At 31.7% G+C, this 26,082-nt stretch overlaps 1 protein-coding gene across 1 annotated transcript; it reads left to right on the top strand.

The window, feature by feature from the left end:
• Positions 1 to 4,391: 4,391 nt before the first annotated feature.
• On the top strand, positions 4,392 to 25,134 carry LOC125049424 (ETS-related transcription factor Elf-3-like). The gene is made up of 2 exons (XM_047648703.1): positions 4,392 to 5,337; positions 22,675 to 25,134. The coding sequence occupies exons 1-2, from the start codon at positions 4,448 to 4,450 to the stop codon at positions 22,919 to 22,921; spliced, it is 1,137 nt and encodes a 378-aa protein (XP_047504659.1). The 5' UTR covers positions 4,392 to 4,447; the 3' UTR covers positions 22,922 to 25,134.
• Positions 25,135 to 26,082: the final 948 nt, after the last annotated feature.

Here is a 26,082-nt window from a genome sequence, read left to right as displayed (position 1 = left end):
TGTTTGTTCTTTAGTGGTGTTCACATAGCAGACTTTTCGATTTTCAGGAGTCATACAGTCCTGTTTAGCACTTTTTGGAGTTATTAAGAACATCGAAATTGAAATATTTTATCATTTCATTTGATGAACATAATTGTTAGGTTTCTTTTGTCGTGAGAATTTTTATAAACAAGATGCATATTTATGAGTAGAAACATTGTAACATACAACATTGACTCTAGATCACATTATTATGTTAACTTTTTGTACCGCGCGAACCCAAGGTTGCGACGCCATCGCTACGGACATCGAAATTAGATACAAAAATATTGGGATCGGCTATCGCTACTTACTATCTACTACTATTGTACCGGCAAAGGCAGGGATGAAAAAAATCATAATTGTTTTTTGGATCTCAAATAATGTATAATATTTCCAGCATGATGCTTACTTCTTAAAATATTGATCTTATAAAGTAATGTCATGTGAAGTATATAAACTAAATAATTTCAACTCCATTCTCTATAGTGGAAGTGTGTGATGAAAACAGATTTCTATATAAACCGGTTAAAATTTCAGGTTTCTTAATGAAATCTATCAATTTTAAATAGATTCCGTTGCATTCTGATTTACATTCACTTAGATAAAAACGAATTAAAGTTTTAAAATAAATTCCTTTAAAAGTAATACTTCTTGCTACCAATTCTTGAAAGGCCGGCAACGCACTCGCGAGCCCTCTGGCATTGAGAGTGTCCATGGGCGGCGATATCACTTAACATTAGGTGAGCCTCCTGCCCGTTTGCCCCCTGTTCTATAAAAAAAAAACTTCTTCATTGATTCTTGAATTTAATAAAATGTGTCAGCCTACGGAGTATTTGTTGATTTTGTGAAGGACTTGAGTAATCATGTCATGCCTTCCCCAGCAGGTCGGGCTAGGTATCGACAGAGTGGAGGAAGACCTGCAGCTGAAAGCCAGTAATTGTCGGAACGTGGTACAGGACAGCGGAGAAAGTTTCTCATTTCGGACGCCAAAACACTTTTTAGATCGCAGAGCCAGCGATGTGAGGAAAAAGCTAGTACCTAATTAGAAAACTAACAGTCTATTAAACATATTGATTCTCAAATATTTTGTGAAGGCGTTGAGGAAATAAACTTCAAATACTTACTAGAATTAGATGTTATACTGGTTAATGAACAACATATATACATAACATCATACAACAACATGCACATACATACAACATAATATCATAATGGTATGCGTCGATTAGCTTGCCCCTTTGCAATCTGTATAAGTCAAAGATCAAGACAGCATACGACGGCACAAAGTAGGGTTAAAAAAACTAAGGATGTCCAACATTAAGCCAATAAAAGGTTTTCAATACAGAAAAATCTGTGTATTTAAATTAATATGTTAACTCTCAAATAAAGAAATTGCATACGTTATGGAAATATATTAAAAACATGTGAATATCAGAGTTCCAACAGTCACTTTCTAAATGAACAATGATCTAGAAAAAATCGCAAAAGTCTATTGAAAACATTAAATTCAAACCTAAGTTTTTTACATATAATACAAATACTAAGAAAAATGTCAATACAGAATCTGGTCGTGACATTTAACAACTAAATATGAATGTCCTTTGTCTGTTACACCTTTCCTCACTGTTTTTGGTGTTAAACGACATCGTGAACCTATATAGTAAGCTTAAATGGGCAGGCGACACAAGTCAAACGTATATACGAGGAATTAATAAACCACTTATGCCTAAGCATAGAGCAGTGGAAAATAAATGCTGAAATAACCTGCCACCTCCAATCCGCGACATCCAAGGTACATATTAAGTCTTTCAAGATAAAATGCAAAAATTATCTTTTAGACTGTCAGTCGGCTGGATTTATTTATAAATAAGCTTAAATAGCTCTAACTCACACTTAAAGTTAGTATGGACCCACTGAAAATCAGTGTTGCTGGTGGTGGGCTCTTTTTAGCCAAGTCGGATTTTGTATTATAAGTGATGCGTGCTTTAATTAAATAAGTGTTTCTTACTTTTATCAATTATCAAGAAAATTAAAAGTACCTATTAAACAATAATTTATTTATATAATGAATGGCTTTTATCTTTCAAAATAGGAAATCGATGCCAAAGCATAATAATTGTTAGTATTCATCGATTTCGTTAGACCATCGTTGTGTTTTATGGTTATCCAGCCAAATTTTATGATATTTAAAATTAAAATTAACCTCACCAATTATAGTACAAGTCTACATATCACACAAAATCTTTGATTAGAATATATAGATTACAATATTTTTTAAACATCAAATTATTGATTTATCTCGCGCCATAAATGTTTACAAATAACACGTCACCAGCGCATCGAATCTTTGATCCTTTTCCCCCAAGTTTTGAAAAAAATAGTCAACTGATATTTGGTCTGGATTCATAGTGTTTTTTCAATGTGTTCATTGACTTTGTTCCTGCTTATTGCTTAGCACGTTAACTTAAAATAGCTGAGGCAAACTTTTTGTTAATTGATTAAATGTGAAATCTTTCTTTCTTATATCAGACTTATCAAGATTATTATTACTTATCTTCTTATGTCAAACTTATCAACATAGCGGAAGTGGTATTTGATTAATTTATATGTATGTATAATTGTATAATATATGGGTAATTTACTACAGAAAACAAAAATATTTTATTCATTAAAATATATTCGAAGATTTTAAAATAAATCTTTGATTTTATACATATCCTGATTCACAAGGTCAGCGTTTTAAATCAATGCATTTTGTATATTGTTCTTTATTTACAAGATACAATAAGTTAATAAAAATTATTTCTGATACAAATGTACACCGTTAATGTATAATTAAATCGTGTTTAATAAATAATACAATTACAAGAGACGAGCCAAAATTCTGTAACTTTACGAAAACAAAATTTTCTTTCGATTTCTTATAAAATCGCGTAAAATAATAGTATTTCGTACATTGAGTCCAGAAGAAGAATATATTACCCATCATATATTGAGATAGCGAGTGGTATAAATATATAGATTTATTTTATTTTGTACCACTATCTTGGCAAATAAAGGATTTATTATTATTATTATTATTTAACATCTGTACGTATGTACGAGTTGAACATAAAATGTCAGTTGTTGGGATCTCCCTTTATGCAAAGCTTGTGATGGGATAACCCACCAATCCAGTTTATAATTAACAAAGTTTTCCTAGTAAAATTTTAGAAGAAATTTACAGTAAATTACATTAACATTTTAAAACTTAGATAATCTTAGATTAGTTATTGTTTCATTGAGTAATGGTACATGAAACCGTTTTGGATATAGGCCTCCTCTAGAATTTGAATGGCTAGTAGTGAGTAATTAGCAGAGAAGATAGAACATGTGATTTTATTTAAAGACACTAAATGGTTGGTTCAGGTGTGATGCCTTTAATAGCTTATAAAGTGCAGAAAGTAGTAATATAAATAAGTTCCTGTATAATTAAATGACTTTCTAGAAGTCTGGCGCCTATTAATTAGCGCAGTGATTTCGAGAGATTATTCGTTTCACTAAATACCTGTAATATAGGGCTGGAGTGACAAGTATAGGTAATTATGGTTCTGGAATCAAATATCTGGGCAAAAGTTGCCCATTTAAAGTATATCAATAATATTTGTTCAGTAATTTAGCCGTGATTTACATTTGCATGAAACATTTCTATGTGTTTATTTGGCAATATTTGGAAATTAGTATTTAGCACCTATGACATTGTATAAACGTTATAAAACAGGTTTAACAACAAATTCGTATAAACAATACACAATAAAAATCCTAATATATAGTCAACGATATTGAATATTTAAATAGAGATTATGATAAATTTTGGTATATACAAAAAAGAAAATGTTATTTAAGGTACATATTTATTTCAGCTTTGTTTGAGATATAAATTTGAAATCTTTATAATATTTTACTTTCCGTAGTAGGTACATATTGTATAATCTTCCATAATGTATTACAAAATTAACCTTTCGATACAATAAATACTGAATAGAGCTTGAATAAAACATTAATGACCAATTCTTATTATTAACTCAAAAGATTTAAAATTTCAATTTATTTTTAAAAATGCTGCTAATTGTAGATAAACTTTAGATCATAATATTATCGTTGTATAGGACAGACGTATTTGTTTCCATTTCATACTATTACCTCGAGACATAATATCAGCCATGTTCTAATCATTATTCATTGATACTACACCGAAATTGTCTAGTTTCGATTCGTAAACAAAAACAAGTCTACTACAAGGAAATCTCGCGGCCTAGCGTACGCACGGCGCAGGCCGCGAGTAGCGCATGTAAACAAAACTGAGGAGCAGTCGTTGTATGAATAACGCGATCCGCACTCCCGCTCGCCATTCTGTCGCGAAACTCCGGCAACGACGGTTGTTGCCATGATTGATTACGCGCGCCCCTACGATCCAAACATGTGCGAGTATTATATGCCTCCGTCGCCGGCGCCCGCGCGCCTTGATGACTTTCAAGTCTTCAAAAAAGGAACCTGTACCTACGGGAACTATTACAACACTTACGATGTCCTCGCCGAACCTGAGGTCGATACTGCGACTAACGTCTACCACAACCTCGTCAACCTCAGAGATTCATACCGCCCAGAAGATTGGAGATACAAAAGCGTCTTCGACTGGACAGCTGACGACACCGTGTCTTGGATCTTCGATTGCGTGATTGCTAGTGGTTTTAGTGAATACGATGTACCGTTCTATAACCTCAGAATTCCCGGTATCGAAATCAGGAGTATGGGAAGGGAAGATATTCTTAGCAGAATGTTGCATTCCAGCATAGATCCAAACCGCTCGAGCAGAATAGCTGATGTGGTATATGAAAAGCTGCAAAGCCGTCTAAATGATGAAATTTTACGGCAATCTACGGTGTTTAAATACGCCGACCCGTATCAAAGTCAGGAACAAACAATGTTAGATTTGGATTATCACAAAAATAAACTGTATTCAGATTACAAGCCTAATGATAGCAGTTTATTACAACCGGCGGACTCTAGCGACGATGCGGAAGATTTGTTTGGTTCTTCAGCCGCCGCCTCTCCTGAATGTGCATATGGTAGTGATGGCAGTAAATCAGGTGATGAAGATGAGAGGCGGTCGAAATTAGTAAAGCGGCCACCAGGTAGGCCAAAAGGAAGCGGCAAAAAGGGCGTGAAGAGACCGAGAAGCGTTTCCGTCCCGGAGTTCCTCAGAAATTTGTTGTTCGATGAGAGATACTGCCCGTCTATTATAAAGTGGGAGGATTACTCGCAAGGAAAGTTCAGGTAAGCCGTTTGATTACTTTTTTGTAACGTTTTCGTTATTTTTATCGTAAATTTTTCTTTGTTTCATTAATGTGCTTCTAATATCTTGTCTATGTTAAAACAATTGGTAATTATTGTTAACTATTAAGCTAAGTATCCATTGTGTTCCAAAGCACGTGGTTTAGCATACTGGATTGCTAATTTAAGTTAAACAATGCAATTATAAGTGTTTCATATGGGTATAGTGTCAGCGTTATTTTAGAATTATCTTATCAAAGAGTAAACAAAACATTGTTGTATAGGTAAACATATTTAATTGCTTTAAATGATGATGAGTTATGAGAAACCACAAGTTATACGAGATAATTAATATATAGGTTATTCAAGAATGCGCGTGCTATTGAAAATTCCTACATATATTTACTGGCATATTTATATTATAACATTTGATAAAAAATATAATCCTGTGTACTTCTGGTACAATTGTCTTTTGTTTACATTACATACCTACTTGTTACTAAAGAACTTTGAGTTCCATTAGTTATTCTGTAATAAAATGCCATCAGTTAATGAACCGATTTTAACATATACCAATCGTATACCCCGAAACCACGAATAATTGTAAAGCTTATTTAGCGGATGCTTTGAAGCTAAATTATAAAAACTCTTATGATATTGCGATGTAGTTTTTTGCACGATTAAAATTCCCATACCCACGTTTTTAATAAACTTAACCTTGTCCTTGCTAAACTCGTATACATATTTGAGATATTCATATAATAGAGACTAAAATTGCTTGTCAAAATTTATAAACAATTATTACGATTTTTGGGACATTTTGACCTTTAGCTAGGTCCACCTTTTATAAATGATTATTATAAACGCTTCTGGCTAAGTCAAAATACTATAAATTATATTAATTTAAGAAGCAATTGCTGAATACGCAAAAAATATTTAACTATTTTATAATTATTGATAGTTTTTATAAACCTTCAGCTGTTTTGTTTTGTTCTACTTGCAAGTCGCTTATTTTTACGATAAAACACTAAATTAAAGCGATGATAAGAAAGGTTATAACAATATTTTATATATATTGAATACATCAGACACGCCCCAAAATGGGTGGGTTTGTGAAAATAATTTATGTACTAAATTATTCATATAGAGAAATAAATTACGCTAAAGTTTTTTATTCTATACACACGAGACGTGCAAAAACCGGTTCTTACAACGTATTATTCTGAGATTTTTATGCATTTTAAGTATTAACTTCATCTAGTCTAATAAAAATGACAAATATAATATAAAAGTGAGTTATCTCATGTAATTACAGAATATTTAGCATCTTCTTTACTCTATTGTCTATACTTATTATCCATACCCGCCTCTTCTCGATATGCTCTTGGCTATAAAAAATATCCTGTCGGAACTTATCCTGAAATCTAAACGGTGTTCTATTAAAGCAGAAAGAACGAAAAATACCTTATCTACATCTAGATAGTAATCGTGGAGTATACACATGGATCACGTCAAGTCAAAATTATCTTCTTTTGCTGGTGCACTTCTTGCATTGCTAGATGCTTTCAAAAACAGTTCGAATATACAATTCCTTAGTAAAATCACACTTATTATATTTGATAGAAGTATGGGGTAGCGCTTCAACTAGTAAACTTAAACAACTTCAGGTTCTACAAAATAAATAAATTAAAATCCTCTTTTTTATTCTACTCTTACTTCCACTAACAAACTGTACTTTGACAAGAAATTAATGAACATTAAGCTGCATTCACAACATGCATTTTAGTAAAAAAATGTACATAACCAAATACACCAATAGCCGGCATAACACTAATAACCTAAAATCACAACCGAATTCGGTCACAAAAATATAACCTATTTCGGGTTAGTCTTTACAACAGCTTGACTCCTGAGTTAGGGGAAATAGTAGCAGAGGTCGAGTTTCGAATACACCTGCGAAGTTTTTTGGTAGATGAACTCTAATGCAATAACTACGTATGACGGTGGTGTGATGTATTTAACTTTTTTATGTTTTTAATATTATATTATTTTTGACAAGTATTTATTATTTAGTTCTTAAGCTTACGACATTACACACAGTACTAAATCTACTAATTATTTTACAAAATCTTACATCTAAAATGTGTGACAATTAAATGTGTTTAATGGGAATACATTTCTTTAAACCTAACCACGCATGTAATAGGTAATTAAAATTGACATTTATTTTCAACACCCAAATATACAGTATTTACAATATTCTTAATCTACATTGTAATAATAATAATAAAAAAATTGATAAATAGAAAATTAAAAAGTAATGTCCCCGTGGCAGTGCACCCTTAACGCTGGCAGCTTTTCCTCATTGAGCGATAAAAGCACCAGCTCTGGGGTCACCGGTACTATATACCAGGCGCCAACTTAAATCTTTAAATAGGTATAATTTAAAAATCAGCATGACGAAACAGTTGTATGATTTATTTTAGATGTAGATAGGTCTTTACAGTCCGCGCTTGTAAGTAGGTAATCAAACAATAACGTCTTCGATTTTGGTATACGATGTATCGTTACCTAACGATGTTTTCACTCTCTGTATGAGCAAATGTTAATTGCACATAAAGAAATCCATTGGCGAACCACCGAAGTTCGAATCTCGACAGCGTTATATTAGATATTATTTAATGGATAATTAATTTAATTAATAAATTATATAACATAAAATGTAGTAACTATGGTATTGTTTTTCATTTTATATTGAATGAAAGGAAGGTAATTAGATTTTGAAAGGCAAGGTGCCTTAATAATGTAATATAAATATTCTCCCAACATTTTGACAATAATTATAAATATCTTAACAGTTCTTATTATTATGACATTATGATAATTAATATGATATTTGCATGCCTATCTCTATATGGCTGATTGTTCCGTTTATTATATAATTAATAAATCGGAATGTACCACGATTTATTTATTATTAATTAATTAATGTAGGAACAAACTTATATTTAATTGTTTACACTTTATTATCTTATACAAAAATATACATATAAAAAACAAAAACAGGTTACATAAGTTATAAGGAAACGGCGGCCTTATCGTTAACAAGCGATTTCATCCAGACAACTTTATTTATTAGTAACGGGTTAGTTTAGGTTTTATTAGATACTTACAGTCGCTGACCATATATTGTGTGTATGACACGATACTAACAATTAAAATACGCTGCCTTAGTATCTATATAAGTCAGTGTTAAAGAGAGACTAAACTCCGATCCGATTAGCTTTTGTGTTTACCATTAACAAAAGAAATGTCAAATTAAAAATTAAACAATACGAATAGAGCGGTGAAATGATTTTCCCGGACTAGTATCGCTCAACTAGGCCACCCCGTGTTAGTATAGATTTTTTTTCTCGTTGCCACGCAGCCTCAAGGACGATTTCCACTTCCGGCGCGGTTCTGTACACGTGGGGTCTAAGAAATATACCTCTTATTTACACGTGTTAATCATTTGCGTGGTATTTTTATTAATTTACAATTTTGTATTATTTATGTTGTTCATTAATCCACATTAAACCATTCACAAGGTCATTTGCAGATATTACTTAATGTCGGTAACCTTTTATTACAAAGTTTCATGTAGAGGATATATTTCTATAGATTAGTTTTATGTTCTATATAGAGCGAAATAAATAAGGAAATAGATGTTATATTTGCATAATAACAATTATATGTTAAAGGAAAATGTGAGAAGAAGAAAATGTCTGCCATGAAAGGCAAATTGATCACTAGAACAATAGGAATGTATTTATATTGAATTCTCCTCATGGCACTTTGGTTACGGGATTTAATATCAAGAACCACTGGAAAAACCTATAAACAGCTTATGTAATTTTAATGAATTACTTTATTTACTTCATTTACTTACCAAATATTAAAAAATATAAGGCAACAATATCTTGTTGTGAATTTATACTTTCTTAAATAAAAATTAGTATGGTATAATTTAAGAACATGCGTATCTATATAAAATTATGAATGAAAAATGTTGTGTAAAATAAAAAGTTTATTTTCCTTAAGAAACGTTCATTCATTGTTTGTTATAAGAATGTATCATTTGAATGAAATTTATTATTTCATCCGTATACGTGTCTTTTCAGTGTAGAACAGTATGTTATTAAACTAGCTCATTAGCTCGCCATTGCGAGGTTTCAATTTTTTGGTGCTATCTAGGTTTTCTATACCCATCTTAATTTCTTTGGTTAAAACTTAAAAACTGAGTAAAGTTGTCTGTATTCTTAACTGAAACTTATATAAATTACATTATATAAGTTTCAGTTAAGATTAATTTTATTAATTTTGCTAAGATCCACTTCAATATAACAAAAGTGTGGATAAAAATAAAATTAGGGAGCCGTTGCCATGGAAACCCCGGGGCAGCATCCAGTCACGTGTCGCCGCTTCCGCTTTTCGCGTTTTTCTTTCGCATTTTTCTCCCCCAGGGGGCGGTAGGGGGTGAGGCACCCCGACAGCTCGTGTACGCGAGCCTTAATTGCGTCTGTGAGAGTGTGGTCCAGAGAAATTAGATAAAGACTAATTTGTTCACAGAGACCTTTTAAACATTCGTTTTCAAATGTAAGTCGTCAAAATGGTGGAACACGTGGGTTAATATTCCTAATGCTGCAAGTCATTAAGTTTCATTAAGTTTGTATAAACAAATTTAATGAATAATTATTTAAAAAAAACTGCATTTCAAACGTGTGGGTTTTGGTGTGTACACATATTTTACTTAGATCTATTTAATAATGACTATTGGATATAAGCAAACCAAAATTATCATAGATTTAACTAATATAACCTAATATTGATATCAATTATCAACCTATCAATTTTTATGTATTGATAAAAATAAATGATAAAAAAATTAAATTATTTTCCTATTATTATTTCTTAGATAAAAAACACCATAAATAAAACGTATCCACATCGTTTAAAATACCAAAGTATTTGATAAAATAAATCAGTCAGTAATCAGTACGTTTGGAGTTTTCTGCTACTCATCTGTCTCTTTTCATGACAGGGTAAACAACAATTTGACAGAAAAGATGAATTTTGTAAGAGTGCCATGGTTTTTTTATGAATTGGGGTTAGATTATTATATAAGCTACGCTTTTGTGGACCTAAGTAGCAAACACACAATAGAACCTAGAAATCTTTAATAATAATTCTTCCTGTTGAAGCGTAATATTATATTATTAATAATTTTGTCCTTGTTTACGCGACCGAATAATGCCAATTAGTCTGATTATCCATGACGTAAACTATAAAGGAATTTATAGTTATAAAACCACATTATTAATAATTATTTTGACGTCCAATATTTAAAAATTAAATATTATTTAACAGTTCATATTAAGCACACCAAATTAACATGTTTAATAATTGTTGATTAGTTTATTAAATACTACATTAGGCTAATTTTTGCATGGTAATGTCGCATTTTAACGCACCATTTTCGGCTTTTTTGAAGTTACGTTAAGTATTTTTTTTTTTAAATTGTGCGTGTACTAGGTGTATACACGTAAGAAGTGAAACTTCTTTATGATCTTATTTTTCGAAAAATGATCTACTATATGCAACTTTACAGAAATTCGTTAAATTAGATAAAGTTTAACAAAAGGCTTTTATTATCATAGACATGAATACAAATATTTCATTTTACTTTATTACTACGAAGATTATTATAGAATTTCATTAATTGTAACAGAATTATTACTATCATTGAAAAGCGTGACGATTTGCTACAAAATTTCTCCCATACGTCGATAAAGAACTTTCATTCCAACGCCGATTAAGAAGTTTGACTTCAAAAAGCAACATGGCGCGTAACGGAAAAATGTGACGCGTAACGAAAAAATGTTACACTAAATTTTTTTCCAACCCCGATAAAGAAGTTTCACTTCAATAATTACTTTCTTAAGATTACATTCATAGAATACGTAGAATTACTGTATTAATCGTCAGTTATTAAAATATATAATTAAATAATATTTGTCTCTAGATAAACCTACTCTATAAAGGAGCTTGCACCAAAGTCCCTGTAACATTTCTTTTTCGTGAAAATCTATTTATAACTAGGGCAGCCTTGTGCCGCTCGTGTCATTCAATTTTGTGCCATACCCCATAGATATACAGTCTTTAATCATTCGAAGTTAATGGATGCGTAAATATACATTTTTGTATGTATGTGTAGCAAATTTTTTTCTCATAGTGGCTCTATTATATTGATTAGTAGAACCCCCTTCCGGGTAGAGGCTGGCTTGAATCGCCTTGCCGTTTTCTTTGTTTTTATACGAGAACATTTTAAGAAACTATACGTTTGTAATACTTGTAGTATACCATTCGTATTTCGATTTATTGTGTAGAGTTAAATTATATTTTGATAGTCAAATTATTGCTTGCTTTAGACTGGCAACATTACTATTGAAAGAATACTGTCTAACTTTGCTTAGTATTTATTTACTTTGTAATCATAGTTCGGTTTTATTTATATTATTTCCATGTTTTATAGGTCTCTAAAGAGAAGCAATTTAATCAGGTTGTATGTGAATTTTCTATTAATTTCAGTAACTTTTACAGTCATTCATTTTCTCAATACTATTATACAATTTGTCAACATGTCACCTCGTTCTCATGTCATTTGATAAAAAGGTCACGGTGAAATGTCAAGTCTTATGCATACTAAGCAACGAAAGTTTAATCAGCTTTTCACTTCTGCTTAAGGGCCGATTTACGTTATCTTAGTGTTTAGGAGAGTGCTTTAGTACAACTTGAAAGGCAAGTTCTTTAGCGTAGCGTTTACTAAAGCAAGTAGCGTTTACATGTTTCAACTAAAGTACTATCCTAAAGCACTCTCCTAAACACTAAGATAATGTAAATCGGCCTTAACAACAAGTGGAGAGTGATATAGAAGCATTGTATGTTAAACATTAGCGCCGCTTATACGCTTTTTCAATATAATCACTACATAGTATAAAACAAAGTCGCTTTCTCTGTCCCTATTTCCCTTTGTATGCTTAAATCTTTGAAACTACACAACGGATTTTGATGCGGTTTTTTTTAATAGATAAAGTGATTCAAGAGGAAGGTTTATATGTATAATAACATCCATTAAATAGTGGAGAAGTACTGTTATTTTTGAGGTTTCTAATGTGAAGTCGTAAATAATTACATCTTTTCCGTTTACATTGCAAAAGCAGGCTGAACCCTACGAGTTTTATCAAAATAATGTCCTAAGTATTGTACACATTGAAAAGGTCTACAGAAAAGTCCGTGATGGTATATGTCTATCTCTTATGGATAACCCACAATAACTTTTTTTTGTCATTTACTTTTTACGACAAATAATGGCTAATTTTCGAAGCGATTTTAACCAATACAGCATTAATCCTTAACCAATTAAATATCTTGAATACATTGTTCATTTAATATAGATCTATATGGCCCTTTACACCGTATGATTTAAGTGAATATTTTCGAAGATATTACAGATTTAAAAATTGCGGGACGTAGCGTTTGCGGCGGTACCGGCCGGCCGCACAGTTTTTCTGTAGTGTATTTAGTAATAGCATTGCACCCGTGTGAAGCCGGGGCGGGTCGCTAGTTGATCATAAAGCTTTCATACTACACTTCAGTGGTATCGCCACTTCCAGTATTGTATGGTTGAAGTGAATTTTCAATGATAGGTCAAAGGCGTTACATAAAAGGTGGTAATTGCGTAGCATGTAATTTCATGGTATTTTTTATACATAATATTATTTAGTAATCTTTTGTAAGCTGGAATGAACGTAAATTAATTTTAATTTAGTTAGAAGGTATAACATGAAATAATTGTGTTTCTTATAAATTTATTGTACTTTTATAAATTTTCTAGATAATTAGAAATATTATCGATTAAAGAGTCGAATCAATTGACAATGGAAATGTTAAAAGTCAATTTTAGAAAGTGTTGCAAACTTTAGTAACGGTGAGCGAAGATTCTTACTGTTGTGCAGTGTGCTACATAAATTAAAAATGTAATATTATACATACTGTTCTTATGCCTAAGAACTTGATGATTTTTGTTTCAATAAACGCACGTAAATAACAATAATAATAGCAAATAAACTAAACAATCACAGATCGAATACATGTGACAAAAAGCATAAACAAAAAATAATTATCTACGATTATTTAATTCTACAAAAAACATGACACGTGTAGGTGACGTAGACCGAATAAGATTTTAAAATGTAGAGCTGGCATTATAAAGCCGGTTTTGGCATGAACCTTGGGTTTTCGTGATACTCATAACGCAAAGGACAGGGGGACCTGTTATTCTTTCGCGGTCTGGACCTTTAATAATAAAAAAGACTTTAGACATGTTCTTAAATATATTCATTCATTATTTCTTCATTGCATTACAAAATCAGTAAAATGATAACACTTAAATGATAGGGTAACGTCTTAGGAAGCGTTCAAGAATTACGTAACGAATTTAGGGGTGTCCTTTAATAAAACGTTACTATGCGGGGCGGGGATTGAATATCGCGTTATGGTTAATATTATGTTCGACTTTCCAGTACTTTAAACCACATAATGGTAACGTTTAGGTATAAATTGTCACTTCTTATACCTAAAAGTTACTATACTTGGGTACAGAAAAACGTTACGGCGCGTTACATGGGGGGGGGGGAGTCAATAATCTCCAAAAATTGCGTGACGTAATACTTATTGCCTCAAGTTATCTTTTCCAGGCTATTATAAAAATATAAAACCTGACGCAAAATATATTATAACCGAAATCCATCACATAAACATTTTTTATTCATTTTATTCATCATTGCTTTAATTGACATCCACCTCTCCAAATTAGTATAGCGAAACAGGAATTCCTACGAATTATCGTTTTTTTGTATCATCTGTATGTTAAATTAATTGCTACATCTGGTGTGTCATATCAGTTTATAATCTATGATACAAACTATCAATCATCCCACGATTTAGTAATCTGCGAACCGTCATAAAAATATTTAATAAGATAATTTGAATATTTTTATGCTACATGCAAAACGATTTCAACATACATAAAAATATATTTTTTCCGGTTATAAATATTTCTTTACAGTCCTCTAATAGTTTATGATGGCTGCATGTCGTCCATTAGGAGATCAATAGCTCTGGGAGTAAAAGGAAGTAAATGAAGCAACAAACAAAACACGATCATTTTAACGATAAATGAGCCCAAGTCAGCTTTAAGTTGCATTTGTCATAAATATGAAACAGCCAAAAAGATAGTAACATTGACAAATCGAGTTTTTACTCTCGTAAATTTGGCGTAAGTAATATCTCAATGAACGACTCTGATAAACCGCAATATATTTACTTAAAAAATAATGTATCAAACATGTCACATTCTGACTCTAGCGATTTATAAACATCATATTTCTAAATACTCAATATGATTATACTTGAGTTAACTCAGAATTAGAATACGCTTATGTTTTGAGATAACATCGAATAAGTGGCAAAACTATTCAGATCATACCGCTTCAAAGAACTGTGAATATAGTGATAAAACAATTTGCAACGCGGGATTTCCCTTGGTCGATTCGCACACATGTACAATTTCCCACACACATTCGCATATAAACGAGGCAATGACGCGCGATGTGTGTAGAAATCGGACCAAATGGAATGACTAACAATTATATTATTTTTTTAAATGACAACATTGACGCATTTGGTTTTCAAATTAGTATAATAACTGTCCAAAATGTAATATAATTCATATTTTCTATTAAAATATAACATATTTAAAGCTGTATTTATTACATTTAATGACGTTTCGAATGCTTTTAATCTGTCGAAAAACCCTCGTCATGTACCACGAATATATCGTGGTTAAATTGGTAATTAAACGTTTTCATATAAGTACTCACGTAGACCATAGACATTACACGAAAATAATTCTTATACGAAATTTGTTCCCACAGCGTATATAAAATAGTTTAATACGTTTTTATAACATTTATAAGAGATGTGTAGTAATTTAATAAAAGTGGAAAATATGTACCAAAAATGTTTAATTAAAAATATTAAGGTATTATATTAATATTTGTATTACCTTGTTTAAATGTAAAGTGTTAATTTACTGAACTAACAATGACCAGAAATAACAAGTCCGACACACGCGCCGCGCAAGAAGCGACGCGGGCGCATTGTGAAGTTGAGATAATGAAAATTATATTTTATGAAAAAATTATACAGACAATAAAAACCGGTGTGCGGCGTAAATTTATGAGTCTTTAAGGTGCAATTTAGCATTGAACTTGGCTCTGAAAAATATCAGATAAGCCAAATGTATTCCTAAATCGCTTTTAGCGCTTGAACGCCACGTCTCCATATACTATTCACACATCTCTTAATTACCTTAGCAGCTGACCTATCGCTTTATCGTATAGCGAGTCGCGACCTTTAGAATAAAAATAGCGTTGCAATTACGCGAATCGTTTTAGTTACCAGTCATACTGTGCGAGCGGGACGGTATGAGGAAAACGTGAGAAAAACGTAGCGTGATTTATTCGCGCGCAATCGATCAGATATTGACATTCGATTATTTGACACAATCAGATTATTCTCTATGTTTGACACGGCACGCCACGTTAAGAGCATAAATTGTTTAGTCTAGATTTTCTAGCCAATGATTAATTTAATAAATATAATTATTATGACATATATGTACCTACAAACTCTGTGATATCTGTTTAGGGCAATGTAACACATATTCAATAATTATAAATTCAATTCAGTATAACTAGATATTAAATCTACTAATCAGTCTAGTAGAGAAACTAGATAATTGAATGAATAATTATGGTCGAATTATCGTAAAAACTTGACTCGACTTTATTTCTATATATATTTCTACAAAAGATCCCTTTCTACGTAAAATCCCTTAGAAAATAATCTTTATTATTAATTACATTATTATTCCTAGCGATACAGCTTATTTAGTTAATTTAATTAACATGCACGAAATATTAGAAAAACAAGAGACATTTTACTACATGAATTCAATTCATGATATATTAAACATTATCAATCCAAATGGATAAAATTACTTATCAATAACAAGTAGATACGTAGCTGATAAAGATTATGAATGAAATCCAATGTCATTTTAAATTAATGTCCACGATTTAGAGAAGCGGAAATTTATAAGAAAACAGCGAATTATTAAAACCGTACAACAAAAAGATCGATCCTAACTAAAGTTCGTTTCGCCGGACTTAAGTACTGTCTTTAACTCTTAATAAATACCAGTGGCGCTATAACCTTTCAGGTCTGGGTCTCATATTTCTGTATTTGTTTCTTGATCATTTAATTTTCTTAGTCAAGTCGGTGACTGACAACACGCTGTTGACTCTATCTGTCTAAGGCATGCCGGTTTCCTCACGATATTTTTTACCGTACGAGCGAGATAAATGCGCACATAGACAAAAAGTCCATTGGTGCACAGCGGGGGATCGAACTAACGACTTCACGGATGAAATTCGACGCTGAAACAACTAACACAAACTGTTCCTAAACTTAACGGTAACCAAAATTAATTAAAATAAATACAAATAAGTTCTCTATAAAAACAATCGGCCCCTATCATCAAGCATAAATATCATAAATCAGTTTCTTAGAGATATTAACTTTTCGATAATTAATTTGGTGACACTGAGTGCGAACTTATCATAGTACCATTTATACTAGAATACGGGGATTCACTATGAACGATAGCAACATTAAGCGCACAATTTGCATATTTAAAATAACCGGTGCTCCCCCGCAGGTATGTTACTCATATATGTTAATAAGTTGGTATGCAAGACCTGTTTCTGACTTCGCAAAGCACTTGGTTTAAATAATAAAACCATATTAATTTCGAGGACAAGTCAAAATTAAAGACATTTTAAATTAAAGATTTAGGTAACTTATACTCATTATGATAATATATTGTTCTTGAAAATATTGTTTATTAGCCTATAATTATGATTATAAATTATAATTTAACGACGTTTATATCACTTTTAATGTTGTGAAAAAGCAAATTTACATACAATTGCTAAATTCGTACTTTTTAAGGACTGCGCAGACCTGTAATGGTTTGTGTTTTAAATTGTCGGGAAATCAATTTTGGTAATTATAAAAGGCAAAAAGAAATATTTCGTATATAAATGTAACGACCTAATGGTAGATGAATTCAGCAAAAGAAATAATTACTTAGCCAAGACCAAGAGAGTAACGTATCATGGATAATAAATTCTTACACAAGATGAAAGATAACGTTTGTCTTTGACATTATGCGGTCAGAACCGGCTGATAGGACCCGACTAGCGAATATTACGAAACGGTTTAATTTAAACGAATTAGCGATTGCTAAATTAGTAAAATAAAGCATTACAGATTCGTTAGTCAAATCCAATTTTATTCCAATAAACTTTATATGAAGAATGGTGAGGGAAGTTGACAGGAAACCAAGAATTATTTATGAATATTTTGCTCTTATAAGTAATTTGATAAATCATGTTAAATTATTAAATAATAATTATATAAATTCACCTATTTATACCGACAGTCATTCAATGGCCCATGCGAACTAAAATACTGCAGTTAATTAAAAAAAACAAAACAATAATTGATAAGAGGTTGGAAGCTAACCCTTATTGGGCTTGGGTCCTTTATTTTTACACTATGATTTTGTAATCCATCGAAACATTCTAAAAAAGGATGTACATTACGTAATATTCAATTATGAAGCAAGAAACTTGTCCATTTAGGGAGAAGTGTAGGACGACAAAACAAATACAATGCCGAAATAAAACCCTTTGCATATAACCTCAAATATATCTCATTGACGTAAAGGTGACTAAGAATTTTGCGAAATAAATTTGTGTCGTTAACCTTCAAAGCCAGAATTGTCAACTGTAGTAATGTCATTTAAAGAAGTAAATAATTTGTATTTTCATTACGCATCAACAGTTACGATCCCTTGACCGCGAAATGGATCGGAAAGATTTGAACACAGTTTTTACTTGACAGATTTCTTAAGAAAAACATAAACTAAACCAGTATACCTGCATGTTATTTCGTGATCATTTTGAGACTCTTAGCAAAATCGTGGGCTAAATTTTACTTGATTACAATTCTCAGGTACTCGCTAGTTAGATGGAGGGACGGGCTGCGAATTAATAGTATTTCCAAAAGCTTTAAGCGTTCTTCAAAAATATATTTGCAAGAAGCCTTGGTCCGATAGGGTTTAGACGGCCTAGAGGGTGAGAATGTAAAATAAAACATGCAAGATAAAACGTTGCGTTCAACAAGTCGTGTCGTATGCTTATTGGAGTAGTTGTAGTAGTAGCTGTTGACCAATAACAATCGTTCGAACGGCGCCATGGTTTCGTCTATCGTTCTATTTTCTCACCCCCCCTGGACCTGTTTTATTAACGACGAACCATTATAGTTTTAAAAAAATCCGAGAGAATCGCTTTGAGAAATCGTATGCGAAAGAAACCCTAAAAATTGCAAAACATGTTTATACCAATGTTGTCACGTAAGCACAGGACGGGAATACAAATGAGCGAGTGTATTCATACGTGTGAGCAATAAGGTGGTACATTACCGATTCATAGGGCAACAAAGCAAACCGTATACTACTTAGTATTATACAGTACACCGCGTTTAAAAGAGAAAGGCGGTCTTAAAAACCCAGTAAAACCCTAAAAACCCAATCATTTGTTTTTACGATAAAGAACGATATCATAAGGTCACCCACGCTTGGCCGAGGTGAGATTGTGCTCTGTATTGTGATAGTCCCCGATAGAGGTGCATAAGGCCTAAAGTATTTTCCATGTATTTATTAAAACTTAGGGCAAAGTTGTATAATCTGTGAATATTCTTAAGACTGTGTTTTAATAATGTTGTCCAGGCTGATTCGGCCATGGTAGCTAATCTTCATTGGGACTTGTAAAATACGATTATTTTCTTTTAATTGGCAATAGAATATAAATTTTTTGGTTCTACCACAGTCCATAGAACATATGTGAACCACTAGCCCAGTGATCCATGACGGAGTATACTCACGTGCAGTAGTTTTACGAAACTTGCGCCTCTTCGTTCACTAAAGGTACTCCGCTACTTCTGAGTATCAAATAAATAATGCAATACGAAGAATAACTTAAGCGAAGGTTAAATATCGAGATTTCATAAAAGAAAATTATTTGCTTATAAAGATTTTATTACGTTTTCAAGTTCAAGCATAAATTAAACTCAAAGACGTTATTTGCATGCAACTATTTATGGTAATATATTTCTATGCTAAACATTTATTGTCAGAATACTAGTGCGTTTATTTAGGTTCTTTAATAAACAGGTAGTTGCTAATGGCATCGTAATTGACTCCATAAACCATCCCCCTTGTTTAGGTTTAAGGTTCAACTGTAAATTTATGAAAGAAATGTATGGCAATCAAGATCCTCGCAAATATTTGTAACTATATTATGTTGGATAGTCTTTTTATCGGTGGACGAATAGTCGCTCGACACTTTTATTATTATATTAAGATAGTAAGGACTGTCACATAATTGTGACTCATACAAATTTGGATGCTGGCCGCGCTCGTGCGAGGTCGAGGTCCGGCCTTGCAATGTATCGTACCATCAGCTGGGCCAAGGAACGAAACGTGACCGGCATCCTGCTGTACACTGTCCATGTGGCAGATATCCAAACCGTTAAACCAAGATTTGGGTTAAAAAGATTCCAACTCTTTACATATCTTTCTCCTTTATACTTTAGTATCAAACGCCACAAAGATTTGGTTGTATGGATTCTTGAGAGGTATTAGTTTATTAATCGTATTTGTTGTGACAATTTACTTTCATGTAATTTTTTTTCTTTTATGGCTCTGGCACGATTTGTACATTAGCCAGCGTCAAGTATAGGATTTTTTATAATTCCTGCTTGTCTTTAGAAATTCGACCGTGCCCTCCGTGTACGGTTAAGGCACTCGCCCGGTACCCCACAACCCTCCCAAAGGCCGAGAACAAATTTAAATTAAATCAAAACTTGCCCTCGAACCGGGAATCGAACCCGGTACCCCTCACCTAGCTTCCACTTAATAAGACCGCTAGGCTATGAGGCCCCTAAACGAGACCTTAATATTACAATTAAACTAGTACGGGCCCAGAACCAAAAATATTTTTTAAAATTACTCATCGACACTAACACTGGCTTACCAAGAAATCTAGATTAAATACACTCATTGAATAGTAAATAAGCTAAAGTGTCAATAGCGATGACAGTAATGATAATCTGTATATGTCCATGACGACTAACAATAGACTATAGAGTCTCATACAACACAGAACTAATTAAAATACCTTTATTATAATATAATTCGACTTAATTACGTGGCTCGGAAGCGATTGAAAATTAAAACTCAAATAATATACTGTCGTGTTAAAATGATTTAGGAAAAAGCAACAGATAACATTACTTTATGATTTCAATGGCCATAGTCATTTAAAATGACGTAATGTTTTTAAATTTACGTAAAGAAAAATTTTAGTATTTCCATAAAAACACGTACCTACAGGCAACAGTTTCTAACCTCATTAATGTAATCATGAAGTAAACAAGAAAATCCAATGTCAAAAGATGCGATGAGCAACAAATTTTATGATCAATAAACCTACCACTATACACCTTAGACACACCTTTTCAATGTTAGATCGTTATTTTCTTATCAACAACCTCAATTGTATTTAGTGCTTCTAGCTTTGACATTTTTGATACGAGTTTATCAATGTTATCAAGTTTAGCTATACAATTTATTGATTTTCATGTTTGCCCTTGTAAGGTTTATATTTGTTTTGGTTAAACCTGTTACATTAAATACATCCTTTTAAATCCATTCTATAATTTTATTGTTATTATTAAATTCTTTATCGTTGTCTTATTTATTTGAGTTGAATTCATCCTTGTCTGAGATTTTTATTTGCTCCGAGACAAGGTCAACACTTTACTGGCGCGTAAATTAAACTGATGTTCATGCTTGCGTTGAAGTGTGGATAAACAATGTTTCTCGTATAACAATAACCTATTTGCACAAAATAAATATACAATAATAGGTCAATATGATATTAAGCCTTTATTACTATATTTTTTACGATATTTAATATAATATTAACCTAAGGATAAATAAAAATACATTCATAAGTTTGGTACCTCTGGCAGTTTACCTGACATACATAACATATCTAAAGAACCAGCTCTGGGGTCACCGGTACTGTCTACCACGCCTTAATTTAAATCTTTAATTATTTGAACGCTACGGCGCAAAAGTCGTAAGTCTAAAGGGAACTAACAATATTTGGTTTAATGTTACATATTATTAGAACATGCATACATTTGCCTTTGCATTTTAAACTAAAACAGTGTTATTATCGAGTATAACAATACTATGTAGTATATGTTGTTAAACAATTAAAGTTGTCTTAGGTAATGTAGCATCTATATGTTGAGTTGCACGTTCGCGCTTCGTCACGTTGCCAGCAAAGCTGATAATGACTGCAACAAGTTGGCCTTGACTCCGATCACAATTAGCTGGACATTTTGCATCATTACTCGTTTCTATACCTACACCCATTATATATCAGATACCTTATGCAGACTGAGAATCCATTTAATGAGCTGCAAATTATATGCAAGGCCGTATTAGATGCTAGTCGAACTTGACTAGCTTATGATTTTATCTTTGTAAATAGGTTACTTATTGCTATTTTAAAGCTAGCTTCGATAATATTGATTTTATGTGCGTTCTGAATCCAAGGGATAAGTAATAATTTAATTTAAATAATCGACGTACGGAAAATCCATTTTATGTGACTAGTTTAATAATTATATCGAAATAAAGATCGTGATACAGAAATACTATTCGATTTCTCATAGTGTCTTTTAATAGAGTTATTGTGCAACGCGCTTCCTTCATTTTTCAATGTTGAAAGCATTATGTCTTATTGTATTCTAATTTCTGATAACCAATCAATTGTCGCGTGCGTCTCATCATTTTGACCTTGCCAAGTTAAAAACCTTGAATTAAAAAAGTATCTGAAAGCAAAATTATACCAACTTTGATTATTATAATTGCTGTCTAGTTAGAATCACAGTAATTATTGATAAGAAAATAAACGGAAGAATATAATGTAAGTCTTTGCAGGGGAATTACCTAACGTTGTATTTTCTTCTTTGCAGGTTCGTGAAACCAGACGAAGTCGCAAAACTTTGGGGACAGATGAAACAGAACGAGAACATGACCTTCGAGAAGTTCAGTAGGGCAATGAGATACCACTATCGGCAATCGGTTCTGGTTTCCGTGCCCACTGCACGCCTCGTCTACCAATTCGGCCACAAGGGTCCAGACTTCAGGACTGATAATCCAAATTTTATTAAAGTGAAGTCTGAATTAGATGTTCATGATATGAATTACTCAAACTCTTAGTTAAGTCGAAGTGAAATTAATATTTCGGTTAAGAAACTCATGCTCAGAGGAAGAAGAGATTGTTTTGATGTTATGTACGCTCTTGTACAATTCTTGAACAAGAAATTCATTTAAATTCTGGATAAAGATGAGTAAAGATGGGTTTGGTTATGAAATGAGAATTGTTCGAGAGCTTTGTTGTTTTTAATGGAATAATGATAGACTAAAGTATTAGGATAAAGAGGAGGTGATAATTAAGTATGAAGCATGTTTGAAAGGCTCATATAAGCTCAATGTAAGGTTTGGTACAGTTTCAATGGTTGTATTTCGAACAGAGATTGTTAAATGTTAGGTCCGTCAATTAAAGGTTGTAAAACCAATTGTTGAAGTCCATATTATTTTTTTAAGTGGTTAAGTGTATTTTTCTGATGATGTACACACTTTTGTCATAGCGATTTTTCAGAGCTACGAATTTTTGATAAAGAATTTTTAAGGTTTCAATAATTACCGTTGTTAATGTAATGTTAAGATAAAGTAATGGACTACGGCACATAAAGGTGTATATACTCGTTTTAAATAAAGACATTCCATTTTTATTTATAGAACCTAATTCAAAATTATTTATATATTTTATTGAAATTAAGAATTTTCGTAATTTGTGTTGCCATATCGTGAATGTTGTTGAATGTACTTAAATTTTTCGATTCTTATTTTTTATATTTAAGACATGTCTCTCAGTGTTAGTTTAGGTTTTAATTTTAAATAGATAATAAGAAATGGCGCGAATGTGCAATAATAAAATGACAAATGAAAAGATCTGTAGGCCAAAGATTATGTCGTAGTGAACAAATTGTGCTCCGTTTATGGTTTTCGTTTTAGGTAGAGGCGAGAGCTAATTTCTGTGAATAAACATAGTAATATTAAATCATTATCTGTACGTAAATTGGAAAAAAATGATGTATGGGAAGTTTGCGCATGTATACCTTTACTACTAAAAATAACAATTTTTGCGCATCTTCACCTCTGGCCAATGTATTTGCCGGTTTTTACCTATGGCCACCTCAATATATTGCCACCACAGAATATTATTAAAATAATAATAAGTTTGAAGAATATTTGTACAAATTTAATTGCAGATTACATTTTTTTGTTAATCTTCGATCTCGCCTCCGCCTGAACGAAACCTAGAGAATAAAATGAATTTCAAGAGTTTTTTAATAGCATTTAAGTTTATGACTCTCAGGCATTTGCTGTGATTGTAGAGTAAAAATTAAAATTTATTTATGTACATAGTTAAGTGTTTTTTCTTTACTCCAGTTTTAAACTCCAATTATTTCTTATTTTCATACTAAAACCAAACTATTGTTCAATGTAGCTGTAACTTAGATTTATTTAGTACTATTATCTATTGTCACATGAGTACAAAATTTGTGTCTTACACTATGATTTTTCTAGGATTTTTGCTTACATATAACTTCAAACCAACATCACAATTTTTTAATATACGTACTAACATAAAACCAGTTATAACATGTTTTTTTTTATTTCAATTCAAATTAAATATATAGATAACATCCAAAACGGAAATGTATGTGATTTTAGTATAGCCGCCGTACTCAAAGTCAAGTTATCGAGAAATCAAGAGACTTTTCAAATTTAATGATACTAATTTAGTTTAATTGAAGTAATTGCATTAATAAATTTTAGTAACCTGATATCCTGGAGTGAACACCATGCTAGGGTGGGCATGGCCTACCCATGCCCTCTAATTATTCCTTTATAAGCTTTCTTTAATCAGTCGTCTACTATAGTTCTAGTTCTAGTTAGGTTCTCTAGATATATAATTACTTACCTAGCATTAGAAATAAATTAACGACTTTGAGTACGGCTCTGCAGAATTCGTCTTAAGGAAATTTACGCGAAGGTAATTTTAATACATAGTATTCGTTTTCTGTATAATTCACGTAAATTTCGACTAAGTTTAAAGAACATTCATTTTGAGGCACAAACAGAAATTATCTTGATATTATCTAAATTCTTCATAAAGAATTGTGAATTGAAAATATGATATAACATTTTCCATTAATATACGAGTTTTCAATACATTTTTAGATACGTACTAGATTGTTATAAATTATTATAAGTTTTATCTAAATTGTTTTTTAATGTACGCTAGAAATATTGTTGAACGTGCGATATGAAATGTGAAAATTAAAGAAATACATGAATGTAAACTAAGTATTTTATTTATCCGATATATACAGAAATTTAATTGTAATGACATTTATACTGTCCACAATTTATAATTTAATAGAAACACTGAAGTTAACCCCTCATATAAAATATCGATTACATTTTTCGCTATTTTAATTAAATTGTCTCTTCCATTTCATTCTGTCACAGCAAGTTCACTATGTTACGAAATGAGACAGAGTGCTCTTTAGTTGTTTATTAATGATCTGTCACGGTGTCTATACTATAATGGGTTATACCGTGAAGATACGTTTTTTTAATGTACAAGGTAGAGCTATTACTACCTCTTGCGCAGAGATCTCAATATTATATTGACTGCGCGACTGTCCAGTTTTTAAAACGACTTCAAAAAATCCGAAGGCGGTAGGGTATTTTGGCGCATATATAATGAGTTTTGGATATGACAGAGTTCCTTCGTCTAAATTAAGGATAAGGAGTCAAAATATAATACTGATATATATGCAAAAGGTTGCATCAGAATCATTAATATTATAAAACTAGTTCAAATAAAACATAATTTTTATAGTTTTATTGCATTTCGAAGGGTAACTTCAATCGGCATGTGGTTAGTTTTAACATAATAGAAAACACACCCATTATCTATTCTAATATATATAAAAAGTTAAAAATACTTGCCTTCAATCACTACGCATCAAGACCTAGAATACAAGCTACAATGTAAAAAAAATTTAATTAAATACTTACTATTAGTTTTATACCAAAAAATTATGTCGCCACCTTTAGTTCATTTCACCACAACTGTATACTTCAACTAGTTTACTAGTAATACGGTAGATGGCGCTAATACAAATACGGTATTAGTATTATTAAATTTGTGAAGCGTACTATATATACATACTATGTAAGTTCTATTATATATATTTATATTTTTATTATAAAATTTTTATCAGCACAGTTGATTTGCGTTA

The sequence above is a fragment of the Pieris napi genome, chromosome 5 (genome assembly GCF_905475465.1).
Source record: "Pieris napi chromosome 5, ilPieNapi1.2, whole genome shotgun sequence".
Taxonomy (NCBI): domain Eukaryota; kingdom Metazoa; phylum Arthropoda; class Insecta; order Lepidoptera; family Pieridae; genus Pieris; species Pieris napi.
This window is presented reverse-complemented; position numbering and strand designations above follow the sequence as displayed.

Coding starts and splice junctions, on each gene's coding strand:
- LOC125049424 (XM_047648703.1), top strand. CDS start 4,448: ATGATTGATTACGCGCGCCCCTACGATCCAAACATGTGCGAGTATTAT. Junction 5,338..22,674: donor TACTCGCAAGGAAAGTTCAG/GTAAGCCGTTTG, acceptor TCTTCTTTGCAG/GTTCGTGAAACCAGACGAAG.